Consider the following 17,398-nt stretch of genomic DNA (forward strand, 5'->3'; position numbering starts at 1 on the left):
CCACCTGTTGCTGCTTCCCCCAATCCTGGACCTGGATCCTTGAAAATCCATAGCACAGGGGACATAAAATTTACTGTAACAGATGGGGGCCACCCATTCTTGGAGCAGTCAGGCTTTCCAGCCAAGTAGAGGGCTACTAGAGACTCCCTCTCCTCTCTACCATTTCAGCTGTTCTCACTCCTAAAACCAAACAAAAATGTCCAGTTTTCATGGCCCCAACCATGCAGTGGGGTGTTGGGAGCCTGGAGAGGGGATCCCACTTCTTGGGAACCCGCGAGGAGCCATGTGGGAAAGAGCACTAGGCAGCTGGTGGCCTCCAGCGCCGCCCTCCCTGGCCTCCTCCCTGTTACATAGAGTTTGTTTCTGGCCTGCCTCACCCAGCTTGTCCCAGAAGGCTTTATACACTCACAGCTGGAAAAGGGTCTGATGGCACCAATCACGCTCACTGTGTTTGTGGACTGAATATGGAAGAATGAGGGCTGGCTTGCTGCCCAGGGGCATTGTGGGGGCTAGATGGAATCACAGGGGTCGAAGCATTGAACACTGTAAGCAAGAGCCATCTTTCTAGATAGTCCAGGGCCAATGACATGTGACAGAAAGGAGGTGGGGCTGAGAGCCCAGAGGGAGGATGCAGGGCTGCGACACAGGCAGATTCTCTGACCCAGGGCTCGCTCCCTCCCTCCCTCCCAAGGAGTCCCGGTAACCGCAAGGCTGGGCCATGCCTGACCTGGAAGCCTCCTGTGCCAGGCTTCCAGAGCCAGCAGGCAGTCTGGGCTCCACACAGCCACCATGGAGAGTGTACAGTGGGCCAGGGCCCAGGAGAGCCCAGCAGGGTCCTCACAACCGACCTCCCTCTGCCATTTCCGCCACAACCCTGTCAGGCTCACAGGTGGGCACTTATCAGGGCAGGATGCCCGCAGCCCCTGGCATGAGCATCTCTTTCCAAGGAGACTGAGGATGAATTCCATCCATCGCCATGGGAGCCCCCGTGCTGAGCACGTTTGTTACATCCAGCTCCAGGGTGGATGGGAGCTGGTGCTGAATGCCAAGGGGTTTCTGTTGCCCTGAGCCCTTATTCAAGCTCACCCTCCAGATACTCCCCAAGAGGGGCCTGCTTACAGCCTCTAGGCAGACGCCCTACCCAGGGTGCTTGTATGATGAGCCTAGTGCCCACAGCCTGTGATGAGACCCTCCAGGGATGCAGAATGAGGCAGCCAGGACCAGTGGGTTGGAAAAGGTCTGTTTAATGTTCGGTGCTCTGGGGAGAAGAAACTCCAGCGGGCAGAGCAAGGAGCAGGACAGCTTTGCCCCAACACTGAGTTCCAGCCTCCATGCTCTCACACCAGGTCCCCAGCAGCCTTGACAGGAGCCCCCTGCTCCCTGTGACTCCAGGCCACGTGGGCAGGGCTATGCATAAGAAGACAGCAAGAGCCCAGCCCAAACCAGGACCTGAGACTGCTGAGGTCACTTAACCGACTGTGGGCAACATCACCTGCCACTGGGTGCCCATGGCCAGGATTTCATGGCAGAAGCCAAAAAAGGCCAAGCCTGCCTGCCCCCTAACCCTGGCAGTGCCAGGTGGATAATCCAGCTGCCCGGGAACCACTGGAGTGGACACCTCACACTTCTGACTCCAAGCTGGAGATCCTCCGCCAGGTGCAAGGTCTGGGGAATCCATGCCTCTCACAGACCACCCTACTGACTTCTGCCAGCTCCCCCAGGGTCCTGCTTCTGTGCCCCGGAGGTCCCCAAGCCCCAGCGAGCCAGGGTCCGTGGCTGGCACAGGGCGGGAGGTGAGGGCATACAGCCTCCCAGCAGAGCGGCAGGTGGGCATGGGCGTGAAGGCAGGCGTGCTGTCTGTGCGGCCAGGCGGGGGCCCCTGCCCACACGGACCCCCCGCAGGCCTCCCGGTAGGAGGGCAGCCGCATCGACTGCGCGGGCGCCAAGCGCCCACAGGCCGGGAGCGCACACCCGGCGGGCGGCGGGCAGGGCCGGGTGAAGGCCTCAGCCACCGAGCTGGGCAGGGAAGCGTGGCGTGGGCGTGGGCCCCGGGCCCAGGCCGCACGCAGCAGGGCCTCCCGCCAGGCCAGCTGCTCCGGCTCGAGCAGCGGCAGGTCCTCGGGCTCCGGGGGCTCCGGGAAGAGCGGGAGGAAGGGGCGCCCGGGGCGGTCGGCTCGAGGGAAAGAGCTGTAGTGGCAGGGCTCGGGAGACAGGGGGCGCTCTGGGAGCGCGCGCCGCTCGGACGCCCAGAGGTGCCGCCCCCCGCACCCACTCTGCGCTGGCGCCTCCCAGGCCGGCCGGTCCCACACCCGGGAGACTTCGGGCAGGGGCAGCCCGAACGTCAGGGGGCGACCCGGGGACTTCGGGACCCTGCACCCCGGGGCGGCGCGGCCCCCGCCTGGCGGTCCCCAGCCGTTGGGGCGCAGCTCGGGGACCGGGACAGGGGTGGGCGGCCGCGGGCCGGGGCAGGCAGGCGGCGGGGCCGCGCGGCGGCTGCCGCCCCAGCTCTCAATGGTGCGCGTGGCGCGATCCAGGGAGCTGCTTACGCCCGCCGTGGTCACCATGTCGCGCGCCGCCTGCAACATTTTAAGCACGCTGGCCTGGGCTGAACTGGCCGTGAGGTCCGGGCTGGGTGGCCGCGCGGGGCTGGCCAGGTTCTGCACCCCGCCGAAGCAGCTGTATATGCCCTGGGCAGTAGGGAGGAGACAAGGTGTTAGCAGCCGGCTCCTCTCAGGGACCGCCGGCCTCCCCGTCCCAGTCATAAGCCCAGTCATCTCTAGGGCCTAAGAAGCAACTAGTGTTAACGGCCTGCAGGCACCGGCTGCTGCAAGGGGCGATGGAGTTGTTGTCTGAGGCTCCAAGAGGTTAACTCCTTTTCCTGAAGTCACACAGCTTGTAGGGCAATGGGGATTTGATTCCGGGTCAGCCTGGCTCCCAAGTACTGCCCTGCCAGTTGAAAAAGGGCTCTGCTTCTCATCTGCGGTGCGATGTTAGTGAGGCATGCCACCTCTCCCGCCCTCCATTTTTACATCTATAAATGGGGCCGTGGCTAGCTCTGACTTCTGGGATGGTGCCTCTTTATCTGGGGCCTGTCTCAGGTGGGGTGAGCACGCACCCTGCTGAAGGCCAGCAGGAAGTCCAGCCGGGATGTGTTTGGCACGGAGTGACGCAGCTTCCAGTAGACCAGATGCTCCCAGGCAAAGACCAGTAGGGCCAGCCCCATGGCCACGAGCAGCATGTAGAAGACGCCGGCCATGTTGTCGATGTCAAGCTTGCTGCTCATCACCTCGTTCTTCTCATTCTGGCAGATTCCCGAGAGCCACACGGTCTCCAGCTTCTGTGTCTCCCCTGGTGTGGGTGGGAGGACACACCTACTTCATGAAGGACCCTCCCAATGCTCACCCGAGTCTGGATCAAGGAGTCTGTGGACAGGATGCCACGCCTTTGTAGGACTTCACAGAGATCCAGCTCCACAGGGGCAGGATTTGAGGGGCAGGGGTGTCAGTGGTCAGGAAGAAAGGAAAGCAAAGAGCTGGGCTGGGCAAAGCTAGGCTTTGACACCCCCCACCCCCACCCCATACCCAGTAAGAATTGTTGACTGGGTAAACTGTATCATACATTTATTCATCAAACTTTTAATGATCATCTCTATGCCAGGTATGGAGCTGGGCACACAGAAGGCCTGGACCCCCAAGGAGACCACAGGCACCTTCACTGTGATCACTCATTATTCCATGGTACTGATGGATGGAAAATCAGTTATTTATCTAATAATAGGATTGGAACCCAAAGCTCTCTCTGGATTTGGGGGCAGGCTCAGCTGGATCACTCACACATGTAAGCCCCTGGTACCAAGGCAAGCCTGTGCCCCAGCTCTGGGTCTAGGCAAGCACTGGGCACTTCCCAGGTGATCTCAAGATGGGGAGGGGTTTTGGAGAAAAACAAAGGAGTTCAGCCACCCCCAACCCCGAGTGTGGCCTGAGCTCCTTCCTGTCTTCCTGCCCTTCAGGGACTCCCCAACTCTATCTCCCACTCCTCCCAGCAAACCTGTCTCTCACCCATTTCCCTCAGGTCCCTCCAAATACTCCTCCACCCACTGCCGCAACCTCTCACCCCCAGAGACCTCTCCCTGCCCCCAGGCCCTGGGACTCAGAGGACAGTAATGGACTTGCTGACCAGCCGTCAGGCCACTGCCCCATGACAGGCTCCATGGCCCACCCTGGAACCCAGTCCCCCAGCAGCACCCACCGTCCCCCAGAAACTGCAGGAGTGCCAGATCTATGGCCCGCTTCCAGTGGGAGTCCTTCTGCATGGCAATGCCATAGCCAGTGGTGGCAAAGACCTTGCCGGAACCAATGGTGACCAGCTTGCAGCCCTCGTCCTTGCCCGCCATGTAGTTGAGGACAGCAGCATCGTAGATGAAGGCGTCCAACTTCCTGGGGACAGGCCAAGCCTTCAGGCTGGGGATCTCGTGGGGTGGGAACACCAAATCTGGGGCCTGACGGGGTCGGGCCACGTGAACCTGCTGCGCACACCCAGGAGGATTGGGCCAAGCCCTCTCTTGTTCCCTGAGGCTCTGGATGCAGAGAAGACTCCCTGCCGTAGCTCAGGGGTCCCATTTACCCTCCTCCTCAGAAAGGCGAGGAACACTCTGCCTCCAGAGGACACACCCTCTCTGCCCAGCCCCTCCATGCCCCTAAGACCCTAAGCAGGTCACAAGCACCACTTCAGGCCAAGGCTAAACTCTGGTCAACACCGTAGCTACATCTCTGAGCCACATGGGGGGCATCCAATTTTGCCTCGAGCTTCACTCTGCCCCCAAGACCTCCTCCCCTCCTCCCCAGGAGACAGTCCAGCCTCACTGTCCCCACCTTGGGTTTCTCAGGGAGGGACATAGCCAAGGCTGGTCACTGGGGAGATGTGGGTAGAGACGAGACAGAGGGTGGGTGCAGGGCTGGGAACCCACCCCATCTTGAGGCTAATGAGTGCATCCTCCACGGAGCGCTGGTTGAACTTGACCATGTGGGTGTGCATGTCGCGGTAGTTGCTGCGGATGTTCCGCTCCGTGCTGCCGTTGGGTACTGTGCCAAAGCGGAAGGGTGGGTACTGATCTTGAGGCCGCTGAAACTGTGGGCAGAGGGCAGCTGCCGTCTGTAACCCTGTCTCCAACCCTCCAGGCACCGACACCTCCAGCCCCCTCCCCAGAGCGCAGCCCTGTAGCCTGCCCTGGCAGAGTGCAAGCAGAATAGTCTTACAGGTTGTCCAGGCCATTCCTGTGTTTTTCAAATGGGGAAACTGAGGCCAGGACAGGGAGAGACTTGCCCAGGGCCACTCAACAGACCTGGGCCATGTCTCTCCCCATAGCCCTGCCCCCTCCTCACCAGGCTCCCCCAGTTTCTTCCTGCTCCCACCACCAGTTCAAATTCCCCTCCTGTCCCCTGCTTTCAGCATCCCCCTGCCTGCCTCCCAGTAACTGTGGCCCCAGAACCTTCTTGTCACTGAGGCCAGACACAGTGTCGATGTACTGTTCCTGGATCATGAAGGCGGCCAAGTTGGCTGTGTAGCTGGCAAGGAAGATGACGGCGAAGAAGGCCCAGACCAGGACCATGATCTTGCTGGTGGTGCCTCGGGGGTTCTCGATGGGCACCGAGTTGTTGAAGACCAGCGCCCACAGCAGCCACACAGACTTGCCGATGGTGAAGGACGGGCCTCCAGACTCTGGGGGTGAGAGAGCGAAACTGGGGCTCCTCATGCCTGGCACAGAGGAGCTCAGGTCTCAGCCCACCTGGCTCCACAGCTCCTGTCCCCACTCTGTCCTGGGTGGGGGCCCCATCCCTGGCCATACCCACTCCAGAGCGAGTCAGCTTACCTTGTTTCTCTCTCACATACATCTCATTAGCCCCTGCATGTGGTCTGAAGGCCAGAGACCTCCCCCAAGATCAGCATTCCTGAGGCCCTGAGCCCACCCTGCCGGTACACCCCAGCCCTGCTCCCTGACCCCAGGCCCAAGTGAGAGCTCACTTTTGCCACTGGTGAGGTTCTTGTTGTAGCTGACAGGGCTGAAGTACTCAAACATGAAGACCGTGATGGCCACCACAGTAAGACACATGACGAACATCATCACCCACACTGAGGGGCTATAGGGCTCTGGGAACAGATGGAAGTGGCTCAGAGGCCTCGGGGCCGTCCCTCCGCACCGCGACCCAGAGAGCTGGGTGCAGACAGGTGGGTCCACGTGGTCAGAGCCCATCAGCGCACCAACTGAGCCAGGGGTCGCTGCCTCTCAGAGCAGCACAGCCCCAGGAGAGAACCCCCCCAAGGGGAGTCAGGCTTTCCGGCATTCTTGGTCTCCCCTGCTCCTCTGCCCTGGGATAGGGTCCCCTCTTCCCCCGCACATATCCAGAAAACCTCCTCTGGCCACCCGTCTTCCCTGCATCTCGTCCTGCCTCTTCCCCTTATTTCCTTCCACAGGAAGAGGGTCTACAGCCCACGTTCCTTCCCCTCTCTCTTCCATTCCTCCATCCACGACCTGCTCCATCCCCCACCCCCACTCCAGCCTGAACCCACAAAGTCCCAGCTGCAGGCCCCCAGAATTGCCTCCCTTGCCCTCTCCTTCCTCACAGGTCGACCACACCCCTGTTCTCCCCGTCTCCGGCCCCGCTGTGTCAGGCCTCACACCAGGTGCTGAGGACCCTGAACTCCCATCTACACCCATGCTCCATACATCTGCTTCACGGGCCCCTCTGACCCCAGAGCCAACCCTGCCCACCCAGAGCCGCACCCAGGAAGGCCGAGGGGGAGACGGTGCCATTGCTTCGAGCCACCATCACGCTGATGCCGGTCTCCACGAAGGGGACAGAGAAGTCCACGACCTCGGAGCGCTCCTCGTTGATGGTGAGGGAGCCGATGGCCATGTCTGCCCGCTTGTAGTACACCTGGGGGCCACGGGGCCAGGCCCGGATTAGAGGAGGGGCTCCCCAGGCTGGTGCACTCTCCCCAGACTCCTCCTGCCCCCTCCCAGCAACTGAATCGGGTGTTCTCATCTGGGGCCCTCAGAGTTCCACCTTCAGGACTGACCACCAAGCGGCAATCATTGGGGACAGCCCAATCTTCCCTGCCAGCTGGGGGACCCCCTGGCAGGAGCTGGGCCTGGGTCACACCCTGACTGAGCCCCAGCACAGGAGAGAACACCTTAGGAGCATCTCGGCGGGGCTGAGGGAGGTGTGGGCCTGAGGCAGTAAGCAGGCAGGTGGGGTGGGCCTGAGAGGTGGACCTACCTCCCCAATCATGCCATTCCACACGCCGCGCACCCTCTTGCCATGCTTGCCATTGGTTACCAGGTACAGGTCATATGAGAACTTGACCACCTTGGCCAGCTTCTTGAGGATGTCGATGCAGAAGCCCTTGCAGCAAAGCTTGGTGTAGGGGGCTGCGTCACCACTGCTGCCACCAAGAGACCACCTGGAGTCACAGCCAGCAGCTCCTCCCAGCCTGGCATGTGGACCCCTGCCCCCACACCCAAGCATAAGACACACACAGCGCCTGCCCCCACACAGCAGCACACGGCTCACACAAGGCCACCCAGGTGTTCTCGCGGACCTGAAGGTGTGGTTGCTCTGCCTGCGGCAGGGCACAGTGTTGGGCACACAGCCACCCGTGCCAGGGGCAGGGCTCTCCACAATGACAAAGGGCCGCTCTTCTAGTGTGGCCACGGTCAGGTGCCGGCTGTCCACTACGGGCTGCAGGGAGGCACTGTAGCGAGGCCACACTGGGTACTTCATGTGGAGGACACCATGGGCCCACCGCCCCACCTGCAGAGGACGACCAGCTTCAGCCCGGGACCTGCAGCCCCACTACCCCTCCATCTAGATGCAGCCTCTGGGTGGGCCTGTCAGAGCCAAGAATCCGCTTCCCTCGCCTAGGGATGCTTGGGGTAGAAGACCGGAGGCAGGAGCATTTGGGGAGCAGGAGAGTCAGGACAAGGGGCTGGGCATGGGCCGGAAGGGAGGGCTCCCTGTAACCTCCGCCCGGCCTCTGGTCCCTGTACTTTCCAGTCCAGCCTCCACACTGCTGCTAGCCTACGGCATCTTCCTAATGCTCAGTCCTGAGCCTGCCTCACCACACTCATTGCCCCTGACTTTACTATGAAGTCCTTAGCCCAGCACTCAAGGCCTTTCACCCCCATAACCCCACCCTTCTCCCCCAGTCTCCATACCCCCAAACACATCACTTTAAAATACCCCAAACCCTCCTGCCCTTTTGCCTCTATGAGGCTAGTATCCCTTCCTGGTGGGCTCCTATTCAACCCTCTACAGCACAGCCCAAATGACCCAATTTCTGAAGCCTTCCCCAGTTTACTACTTTGAAGGCAGAACTAATTTCTATTCCTCCCCTCTACTCTCACATGTTTTGCACACATCTCTTCTCAAGCCCTGATTTCCCCAAATTCTATCTGTTTACATGTCTGATGGACCAACACAGCTCTAGGTTGCTCCTCCAGGGGCAGGACTATGTGCTAAGAGTGCTTGGTAAGTTCTGCAGTGGAGGGAGTGTGAACAGAGTGTTTTGGGAGCCGAGAGCAAGCACTTCGCCCACCCTGGGGGACCTGAAAGGCTTCTCAGACGTGATGCTGCAGCTGAGACCTGAAGGGTGAGGGCCTGGATAAGGGCAGAAGGGACTCTGCTCAGCTGTGGGGCAAGAGAGGCTGGGGACAAAGTGAGAGGATACCGAGGGCCCCTGGGCTCACCCCCTTCTCACCATCTCCCAGAGGCGGTGTCGGTTAAGGGCGATCACAACCATGGTGGGCTGGACCAGGTACCCACCAGGGCTGAAGGAGAAGTCGCGGCCCTCCCAGGTGATATTCAGTAGGTGCCTGCCGGAAGGTGGGGGATGGGTGGAGAAAAGCCTGGTCCCTTTAGCCCTGCCTGCAGCCCTGTCCAGGACCAGATGCCACCCCCACCTTCTGCCTCACCACCACCAAGAACAGGTAGCATCTATCACGTACTTAATGTCCCATGTTCCCCTCTATGGACCCCTGTGACCTCATCACACTCTCACACCCAGTTCTTTTTTTCAGATGAAGAAACTAAGGCCCAAAGAAGTGAGGTGACCTGGCTCCAAGCACACAGTTAGTGGGAGGTGTGGCCAGCAAGCCCAACCTCACTGCCACCCAGGTCCCCTAAAGCACCCTCCCACCCGCTCCCATACACTGAACAGATGCCCACCTGTAGAAGGCCACTCGGGCAGGGCCGATGGGCCCAGGGTGGCCACGGCAGTCACCAGCGGGGTCAGGCAGGGCGCTGTGCCAGCGCCGGTAGCCGTGGGCACCCAGGGCCAGGATGGCCACACCGTCGCGGACCTTCTGGCGCAAGCTGAGGCGCCAGCTCTCAGTGACGACACTTATGAGGCCCACGGGGAAGACGGCGGGGGGAGCGTCGGTGCTGCCCAGCGCCAGGCTTGGCACCAGCCATACATGCCCAGGCCCCACCAAGCCCGCCTGCGCCGCCTCTGCGAAGAGCACCTCGGCCTCCTCGCGCGAGCAGTAGGCCACCAGCACCGGGGCGTCGAGCTGGCGCAGCAGGCGCTGGGTGCGCGCGCGCGGCCCGCCGGGGCCCAACTCCAACGTGAGCACGTCCAGCAGCTGCCAGCCCAGGTAGCTGGCCTCGGCGACGGCGCGCACGCCCTCGAGGAAGAGCGCGTGGCCCGGGTGCAGGCTGGTGATCACCGCGAAAGCGCTCCAATCGTACTCCTCCAGCACCTTGAACAGCACCTGCAGCTGCTGCTCCAGGGACACGCCCAGCTGCAGGAAGGCGGAGCCCGGGTCCTGGGGGGCGGGGGCGGGACCTGAGCCGGGAGGGGCGAACCCCCGCCCCGCCCCTAGCCCCGCCCTAACTGCTGCTGCCTGCGTCTGCCCCCAGACGCCCTGACGTCGGAAGATGTCAGGGCGTCTCGGGAGCCTCTGGCCCGCAACATCTCTTTCCTACCCGGACGTGGTTTCTAACCCCAGGTGCCCGTCAGATCAGCTGGAGAGCTTTTAAAAATACTCATGCCTGGCGCCCAATCCGGCCGGTGCTGGACAGACGACCAGCCGCAGCATCAGCGTCCCCTGGGAACTTGTTGGATTGCAAATTCCCGGGCGCGTTGCATACTGGATCAGAATCTCCGGGGATGGCGCGCAGGACCTGTATTTTAACAAGCTCTTCAGGTGATCTTGAGCCCCGCTAGTTTGGGAAGCCCTGCCCCACACCTTCTGCGCTGGTACCTAAGAGATGCGACGCTGTGCGTCTGGATTTTTCTAAAGCACTGTGAGGATGGAGAACCACCATGGTGGGAGCAAATGTCAGACCGCAGATAACTAGGAAAGCATTATCCTCCAGGGAAGCCCGGGGCTGAGAAAATGCCTCGTCGCCCACCCCTCTGCCACACAATGCCCAGGGCACTGCCAGCTCAAGCCCCCCAGCTGTGGGCTCCCTCCATGATTCCACCACACTGTGAATGTCCCAGTCTTAAAAAAGCAAATTTGGGAAAACTCTACAGGACAAGTAACCCGGTTTCTTCAACAAACTGCGAGGAAAAAAGGAGATGGAGGAGGAGCCTAGGACCGTATCAGAAGCCGCCGCGTGGGAACCCAATTTGTCTCTTAATTCAAGCAAACAAATTTAAAAATAAACCTTGGTGATGTTTATGAAACAATGGGGAATATTTGAACACTGGCTGGATATTTGATGATGGGAATTTTTAAATTATCTTTTAGATGTGATAATGTAGGGTTTTAAAACCCTTATCTGCTAAAGATATATACTGAAATATTTATGAATGGAATAATGGGATGTCTGGGCCTTGCTTCAAGGTAACACAGAAGAGGGGGGTAAGGATCAGGCAGAGCCTGCCAGGAGAGGATGGGGAGTATACTGGGTCTCTTCTACTTTGACGTATGCTCAAATTTCTCCATAATAAAAATAAATATAAAAGAAAGGTACATCAGATCCAGCTCTCTCCTCAACACCTTCTTTGGCTCCCTAGTTACTTAGGATAAACCCAAATGTCTTCCCATGTGGTTGGAACCCCACCTTCCTCTCCAGGCTTCTCTCTGTTCCACAAAATCTCTGAGTTCCTTCCACCTCAGGGCCTTCACACCACCTGCTCCCTCTGCCTGGAACATTCTCCCCCACTGTACCCCACCACACATCTTGCCAGCTCCCCCTCATCCTCCAGGAATCAGTTTGGATAGACTTCCCAACCCCCGACCCAGATGGGGGCCCCATTACCCTCCATCACAGCATCCCGTATTTTTCCTTCAGAATGCTTATCCCAGCTGTGAGCACAGATGAGTGTGGGTTTAGAACTTTCTCCCCACAGGATGCAAGCTCTCTGAGGGCACGCCTCCACCATGCCTTGGATGGTGACCTGCCTCTGCAGGTTAACTACATCGGTCCCATGCCCAGCCTGGCCCTCCACTCCTGGGTCTGGAGCTTGACCAAGAAAGGGAGGTGGGCCAAGGCTGCCCACCGAAGCCAGAGGTGGGCTTGCCACTTGTTCAAACCTCACCCAGCCACAACTGTGAAAGGTTTAGTTCTAGAACACGGGAATGTCATTCCCACAGTCTCCTCCCTCAGCCACATCATACCCTCAGCATCCCCTCTCTGCTAGTCCCACCCAACCCCAGTTTCCCAGGACCTAAGTCTCTCTCTGGCCCAGACTCAGCACCATCTCCCCAGCCCCAGACCCAAAGGATGAGGGGACATGAGTTTGCACAGGAACCTTGGGAGTGAGGACCACAGCAGAGCCCCCACTGATGCTGAGGATCGGCACGTGAGTCTGGGAGGAGATGAAGTCCAGGATCTGGGCCACGGCCTCGGTGCCCACGTTGTCCTCAAAGACGATGCCATGGACGCTGGTGGCACCCAGAACCCCGCAGATCTGGGTGAGGAGACTGCTGGGGTTGGTATTGTTGACCCCCACAGTGAGTGGCTGGATCTCCAGCGGCAGGTCCAGGAAGCTCTGAGGGGTGAGGCGGATACGGGCCTGGGCCTGTGGCAGCCCCGAGCTGCCGAACACCACGGCCACCGTCAAAGCCTGCTCGCCCTGCCCAGGGCCCAGCTCTGCCCAGGCACCAAGGAGTGAGGTGAGCAGCAGGGCCGGCCCCAGGGCCCCACCCATGTCCACCGGAGGGTCCTGCAGAGAGATCAGGGTAGGCACAGGGCGGGAGGCAAGACAGACAAGAGGGGAGGGCCAGAGTCAGAGGGACAGACATCCAGGAGATGAAAAAGAAGAGGGGAGACCTCCCTCCACAAGGAGAGGCAGAGAGAGAGAGCCACAGACACGACAGACACAGAGAAGGAGACAGCAAGGTTAGACAAGCATCCCAGCATCCCAGAGGGGCAGGGGCTGGGGAGGACATGCCTCACTATGGTGACCAGTTACTCCCATCCTACTGTTGAACAGCACATTTGGCTAGAAAGGCCAGACCTTTGGAAACCCAACCAACTGAACTCTGCCCTAGAAAGAGACACTGGAGATGTTAGTCTGGTGTCCAAGTGCATGGCTTCCAGTCAGACCAACCTAAGTGCAAGTCCCAGTTCTGCCACTTACTAGCTGCGTGATCTTGGGAAACTACCTAGCTTCTCTGAGCCTGTGATAATCACAGAACCAAAGTCACGGCAGTGTGGGGGCTACTCACTGTCATCGTGTCCTTATCCGGTTGGTGACAATCCCACTGCTGGTGCAGGAAGGCAGCTCTTTTGACACTCTCTGCCCCAGCTCCTGATTCCCCATCCTAAACTGAAGCTAACAGCCCCAGGGCTCTGCCCTGTGTGGTCCTGCATGGCACAGAGCCCCCTCCTGCTGGGCACCAGCTCTCCCTACCTTCTCCCCTTGGCCCCCATTAGCAGCAGCTCTTCCACAGCAGGAGTGTAACACCACTGACTTGGTCAGGGCAGAGGGTCACCTGAAACCCCACAGTACCTTCCACACAAGCTGCTTCTCCAGGCTATGGAGGGTATATAAGATTTTTGTAACCTACCCAAGGGCCTGCCATGTCTCCCTGCTAAATAAATACCATTGCTTTGGATTGTGACTGATAGCCAACCAGTGTGGGGTGCCCCTGATGTAGCTGTCCCTCCCAGCTGGCCATTGGCCACAGCTCTGCTCCCTCTCCATCTCCATCACATCCCCAACAAAAATTCTGGATAGGGGAGAGCCAAAGGCTGGCCAGGGTGGGCCTCATTTAATTTCAGGCTGAGAAGACAGGATTTGGGGCAGGGGAGGGAATCCCGTCTCACGCTGATGCCCTTGAAATCTGCCCCTGTGTATGATTTCCTAGTATGCGGTCGAAGAGTGTCAGCCCAGAGACACGAGTGAACCTGGGATGAAACTAAGCAATGCCATGCCACGCATGCCTCACCTACCACAAATCAAGATTTCAAGTTATACCTGCAAAGGGCACTGTCCTGCTTGCTCTTCCTTTTGCAAGGCTTTTCTGTGCTCATCTCTGCTCACACCTCCCATCCCTGCAGGCTCCCTGCCCTCCGGGAAGCCCCAAGCCTCCCCAACCTCTGCCACAGATCTGAGCTCTAGATCTGTGCTGTCCAGTACAGCAGCCACCAGTCACCTGTGACCACGGGCACGTGACACATGGCTCATCTGAACTGAGGGATGCTGTAAGTGTAAAATACATACAGGATATCGAAGATGTGGTATGAAAAGAATAATGCAAACTATCTCCTTAATATTTTCATATTGATTACATGTTGAAATAATATTTTAGATACATTAAAATAAGCAAAATACACCATCAGAATTAATTTCACCTGTTTCTTTTTACTTTTTCTAATGTTGCTACTAGAAATCTTAAAATCACACATGCAGTTCGCATTGTGTTTCTTTTGCACAGCACGACTCTAGATGCAGGGCCTAGCCCCCGCCCCCACCAACTCCAAAAGGACACTAACCCCAGAGAGTCTGTCTAATAGGAAGGCGTGCTCTTAGGCTGGAGCCAAGGAGGACAGGAATTTGAGGTAGGTTGTGTTTCTCATCAGGATTGAACACAGAATACTTCTGGCTCAGGCAAGGCTCTGAGCTTCGAATAGCAATGGGCGGATTCAATATTTAGACTCCAGAGTCTTATCACCACGTGGCCTCAGCCTGACCCCAAGGCAGCAGGGTCATATCCCAGCCCTGGCCTAATGCTGTTCCCCACTAGCCTCCCCTGGCCTCTCACCTGTCCACCCCCGCATACCCCCCACCTCCACATGCGGCACTGGCCTGAACCATCCCTCTAGATGCTACACCTCTCCCTCTCCAAGCAGCCCAGCTGCTTCCTGCTGCCCACGTGAAGTCCAGACGCCTGGGTCCCACGGACAGGCCCCGCACACCCTGACCCCAACCAGTTGTCCTCCCCTCCATGGACCCCTCTCTCCTGCCAGTTTGATAGCCAGACAGCCCCCTGTTCTTGTCTCCAGACCTTTGCGCTGCTGTTCCCTGGGGCTGGAATGTCCTCTTCCCACTGCCTCTCTCTTGCCTACACGACAAAATCCCGGAATTTTCAGAGTCCAGCCTATATCCCTCTCCCACAGGGCACCTGCCTCAGTCCACCCAGGCCCTGGACACACTGGGTGAGGACACAGGGACTGCGTGGGGCTCTAGGCCACAGTGCCCTTCTTGCCACTTCCCCTCTCTACCTCTCCTGGCATGACACTGCAACAGCTGGCCTCATTTTCCCCCTGGCGGGTATTTGCCTTCTGGGTGATGGCCCTGCCACACACTGGACTGTTGTTTTAGAGGCCTCTGCCCTTCCCCTTAGGGTCTGTGCCTTTCGCAAATGGGCTCTTAACTTTTGATGAAACATCAAAAAGGCCAAGGGGAGGATGTCGGGGGTCACTCCTCTAGGACACGCAGCATCACCTTGAAATGCCTGAGCACCTCCACCCCTCGCGCGGTCTCAGGCAGGCTCCAGCACACAGATGTGCACACACGCGCTGTCGCATTCCACACACTGATGGCTCGCTCCCCACTCCCAGCCCAGAAGGCTTGGTCGCAGGAGTCGGCCCTTCTGAGCGGCCTTGCTGCTTCCCGGGAGCGGAGGGACCCCGGCTGCTCTGCTCCTCTGGATCCACTGCCCTTCGTGAAAGCGGCCTGTCCTTTGCCGTCGGTTATCCCTCCCTCCCTTTTGCCGAGCTAAAACCCGAACCCAAGCGTCAGGGGAGAAGACCGCCCCCTGCATCTTGCCCCACTGGTGCCGGCCCAGAGGTCTCCCCCCACAAGAATAACTCCCTAACTCCCCCACATCCCGCTGATTCCTCCCGGACCCCGGGGCGCCCCCTCCCCCTGGCAGGAATCTCTTACACTTGGGCTGTGAAGTTCGGGGTATTTTTAGGCCGGCGATAAATAATTCATAGGGAACGTGGCATCAGGCTCCCCCCGCGGGAGGACGGGGCGCAAGCGGCGAGAGCCACTGTCACCCGCGGCTCAAGGACACTCGCGATGCGGCGGCGGCGGCGGCGACTCCGGGAGCGGGGACCCGTGCCACGCCTCCTGGCGGCCAAACCGGGCACCACGCACTTTGCGCCTTCTGCTTCGCTGCTACCCGCTGCGGGCGTCCGCGGCTTCTTGGCCCCCACCCCCAATCCCGCAAGCTGGCGGCCGCCTGTGGGGGAGCTCTCCTGGCAGGCGGAGCTGTGGGCAGTCCCAGCGCAGCCTTGACCTAGGGCCTGGGGGAACCCAGGAGTCTGGTTTCAAACCCACCTGGTCCCCTCCACGTTCCTATTCAAATTCTTGGAATGAAGTTTAGGAGCAGATTCAAACGTACTGGAGCAGCCTGAAACTAGACGGGCTCCGAGACAGAGCGCAGGAGCCACAGACAGGCTCCTTTCCTCGATTTCCCCGTGGCCCCACCGTGGTGGTGGGTGGTGGGTCCAAACCAAGGTGGTGCCACCAACGGAGAGCTAGGAGACAAGAGACAGAGAACTCCTGTGGGGTGAGCAGGGCTAGGAAGCAGGGTGGACCGATGGCGTGGGCGCCAGGGCCCGTGGGAATTCCCGCATCGTTCACCTAGCTGGACTTCTGGATGGGTCGTGGGACGCACCCTTGGGGTATTCTTGCCTTCAGATGTCCCTCTCCCTGCCCACCTAGCCTAGGCATGAAACGCCTTAAGCGGCAGGAAGCTCGGGGCTTCCCTTCGACGGCGGGATCCTGGTCAAAGCCCCGGGGGAGACCAGAGAAACCCGCCGCTGCGCCAGGGCCCAGATCACCGGGTCTCACGGCCCCCCGGGGTCCTCCTCGCCCAGCCTTCCTTTAGCGTCCTCGGGGCCTGGGCCCGCCGGGCGCGGGGCTAGCATTATTTGGGCGGATCCCAGCATCCCGCGAAGCCCACGCTGATTCGAGGAGGTCAGAGCAGGGGGCGTTAAGAGGAGCGGAGAGAAGCAGCTGGCCGGGTCCCACGCGTGGAATGGGGCGGGTGGTGAAGGCAAACGCGCGCAGCAGGTGCCCAGGAGGCCCCAGGAGAGGCAAAGGGCCCGGCTCCCGAGCCCTCTGGCCCCTGCTCCCGGCCGCGGGCCCAGCTCCGCGCCCCAGCGGCCGCCAGCAGCAACAGTTGGGGGGCCCCGCAGCCCAGACTCCCGCGTCTGCGCACCGCACCCTCCCATACGGCGCCGCGACGCGGGGCAGAGAAGGCGCTGGAGGGCTCGGCGCCCCGGGAGGCGAACGTCTGGGGCGTCTCGCCCGCGTCCTTCCCTAGCGCCCGCCGCGCGCCCGTCACCTCGGCCTTCCCTCCGGGGCTCCTCTGCGCCCTGCGCCCGCCGGGCTCTCTCCAGGCGTCCGCGCCTGTCTCCGCCGTCCTTGTGCGCGCGGCGCCCGAGCTCAGCCCCAACTTGGCGGCGAAGTTGGGCCCCGGCTCGCCGCCCGCTACTTACCGCGGGGAAGGGGCGCTGCGCCCGCGCCGAGAGCCCACGCCGGCCGCCTCCCGCGCCGAGCATGGCCCGGCGCCCCGGCTCCGCGCGCTGTCGTCGCTCGGCGGGCGCCTGAGCCCGGGCGCCGCGGGGCCGTGTCTGTGGCGCGGCCTGGCGGCTGGCCGCCCCCGCGCCCGCCCGTGGCCAGCTCGGCGCCCGGCTCGGTCCGGCGCAGGGCTGCGCGCCGCGCCTCCGGCTCCCAGAGCTGGCCGGCCGGTGTGGCGGAGCGCTCGCCGCCTCCCGCGCGGGCCCGCCCCCCGGGGCCCGCCCCGCCCCCGCCCGCTCCCGCTCCGGCTCCCGCGCTCCTCCGGGCCCCGCCCAGCCGGCCTGCGCGCCGGACGCCCGGGTGCCTTCCCTCCTCTCTAGGGCTACGTCCCCCGACCCGACACTCGGGGTGAAGTGCGGCCTCGGAGAAAGCAGCCTGCCCGGAGCCCTGGGTTAGAGCCCACAGCTCA

At 60.7% G+C, this 17,398-nt stretch overlaps 1 protein-coding gene across 4 annotated transcripts; it reads right to left on the reverse strand.

Annotated features, from left to right (window-relative positions):
- Positions 1–1,206: 1,206 nt before the first annotated feature.
- On the reverse strand, positions 1,207–17,122 carry GRIN2C (glutamate ionotropic receptor NMDA type subunit 2C). 4 transcript variants are annotated; one of them, XM_036900118.2, is made up of 14 exons: positions 16,908–17,122; positions 11,761–12,174; positions 10,050–10,181; positions 9,225–9,823; positions 8,758–8,872; positions 7,600–7,811; positions 7,311–7,443; positions 6,782–6,935; positions 6,022–6,147; positions 5,489–5,718; positions 4,967–5,127; positions 4,249–4,436; positions 3,116–3,348; positions 1,207–2,687 (listed from the first exon to the last, which is right to left on the reverse strand). In XM_036900118.2, the coding sequence occupies exons 1-14, from the start codon at positions 16,968–16,970 to the stop codon at positions 1,620–1,622; spliced, it is 3,828 nt and encodes a 1,275-aa protein (XP_036756013.2). In that variant the 5' UTR covers positions 16,971–17,122; the 3' UTR covers positions 1,207–1,619. The 4 variants fall into 4 exon arrangements, with proteins under 4 accessions (XP_036756013.2, XP_036756011.2, XP_036756012.2 ...); XM_036900116.2 differs by having other exon boundaries at positions 7,278–7,443; positions 16,908–17,121; XM_036900117.2 differs by having other exon boundaries at positions 1,208–2,687; positions 7,278–7,440; positions 16,908–17,120.
- Between the last annotated feature and the right edge of the window lie 276 nt (positions 17,123–17,398).

The sequence above is a fragment of the Manis pentadactyla genome, chromosome 4, assembly GCF_030020395.1.
Source record: "Manis pentadactyla isolate mManPen7 chromosome 4, mManPen7.hap1, whole genome shotgun sequence".
Lineage (NCBI taxonomy): Eukaryota > Metazoa > Chordata > Mammalia > Pholidota > Manidae > Manis > Manis pentadactyla.

What these genes read in the sequence shown, in the direction of transcription:
- GRIN2C (XM_036900116.2), bottom strand. Translation starts at nt 16,970, where the DNA reads ATGCTCGGCGCGGGAGGCGGCCGGCGTGGGCTCTCGGCGCGGGCGCAG. An exon ending in GCCCGAGTGGCCTTCTACAG is followed by an intron (nt 8,873 to 9,224) that starts GTGGGCATCTGT and finishes ACCTTCCGGCAG; the next exon opens with GCACCTACTGAATATCACCT. An exon ending in CTCCCCCTCGGCCTTCCTGG is followed by an intron (nt 6,148 to 6,781) that starts GTGCGGCTCTGG and finishes ATCTGTTCCCAG; the next exon opens with AGCCCTATAGCCCCTCAGTG.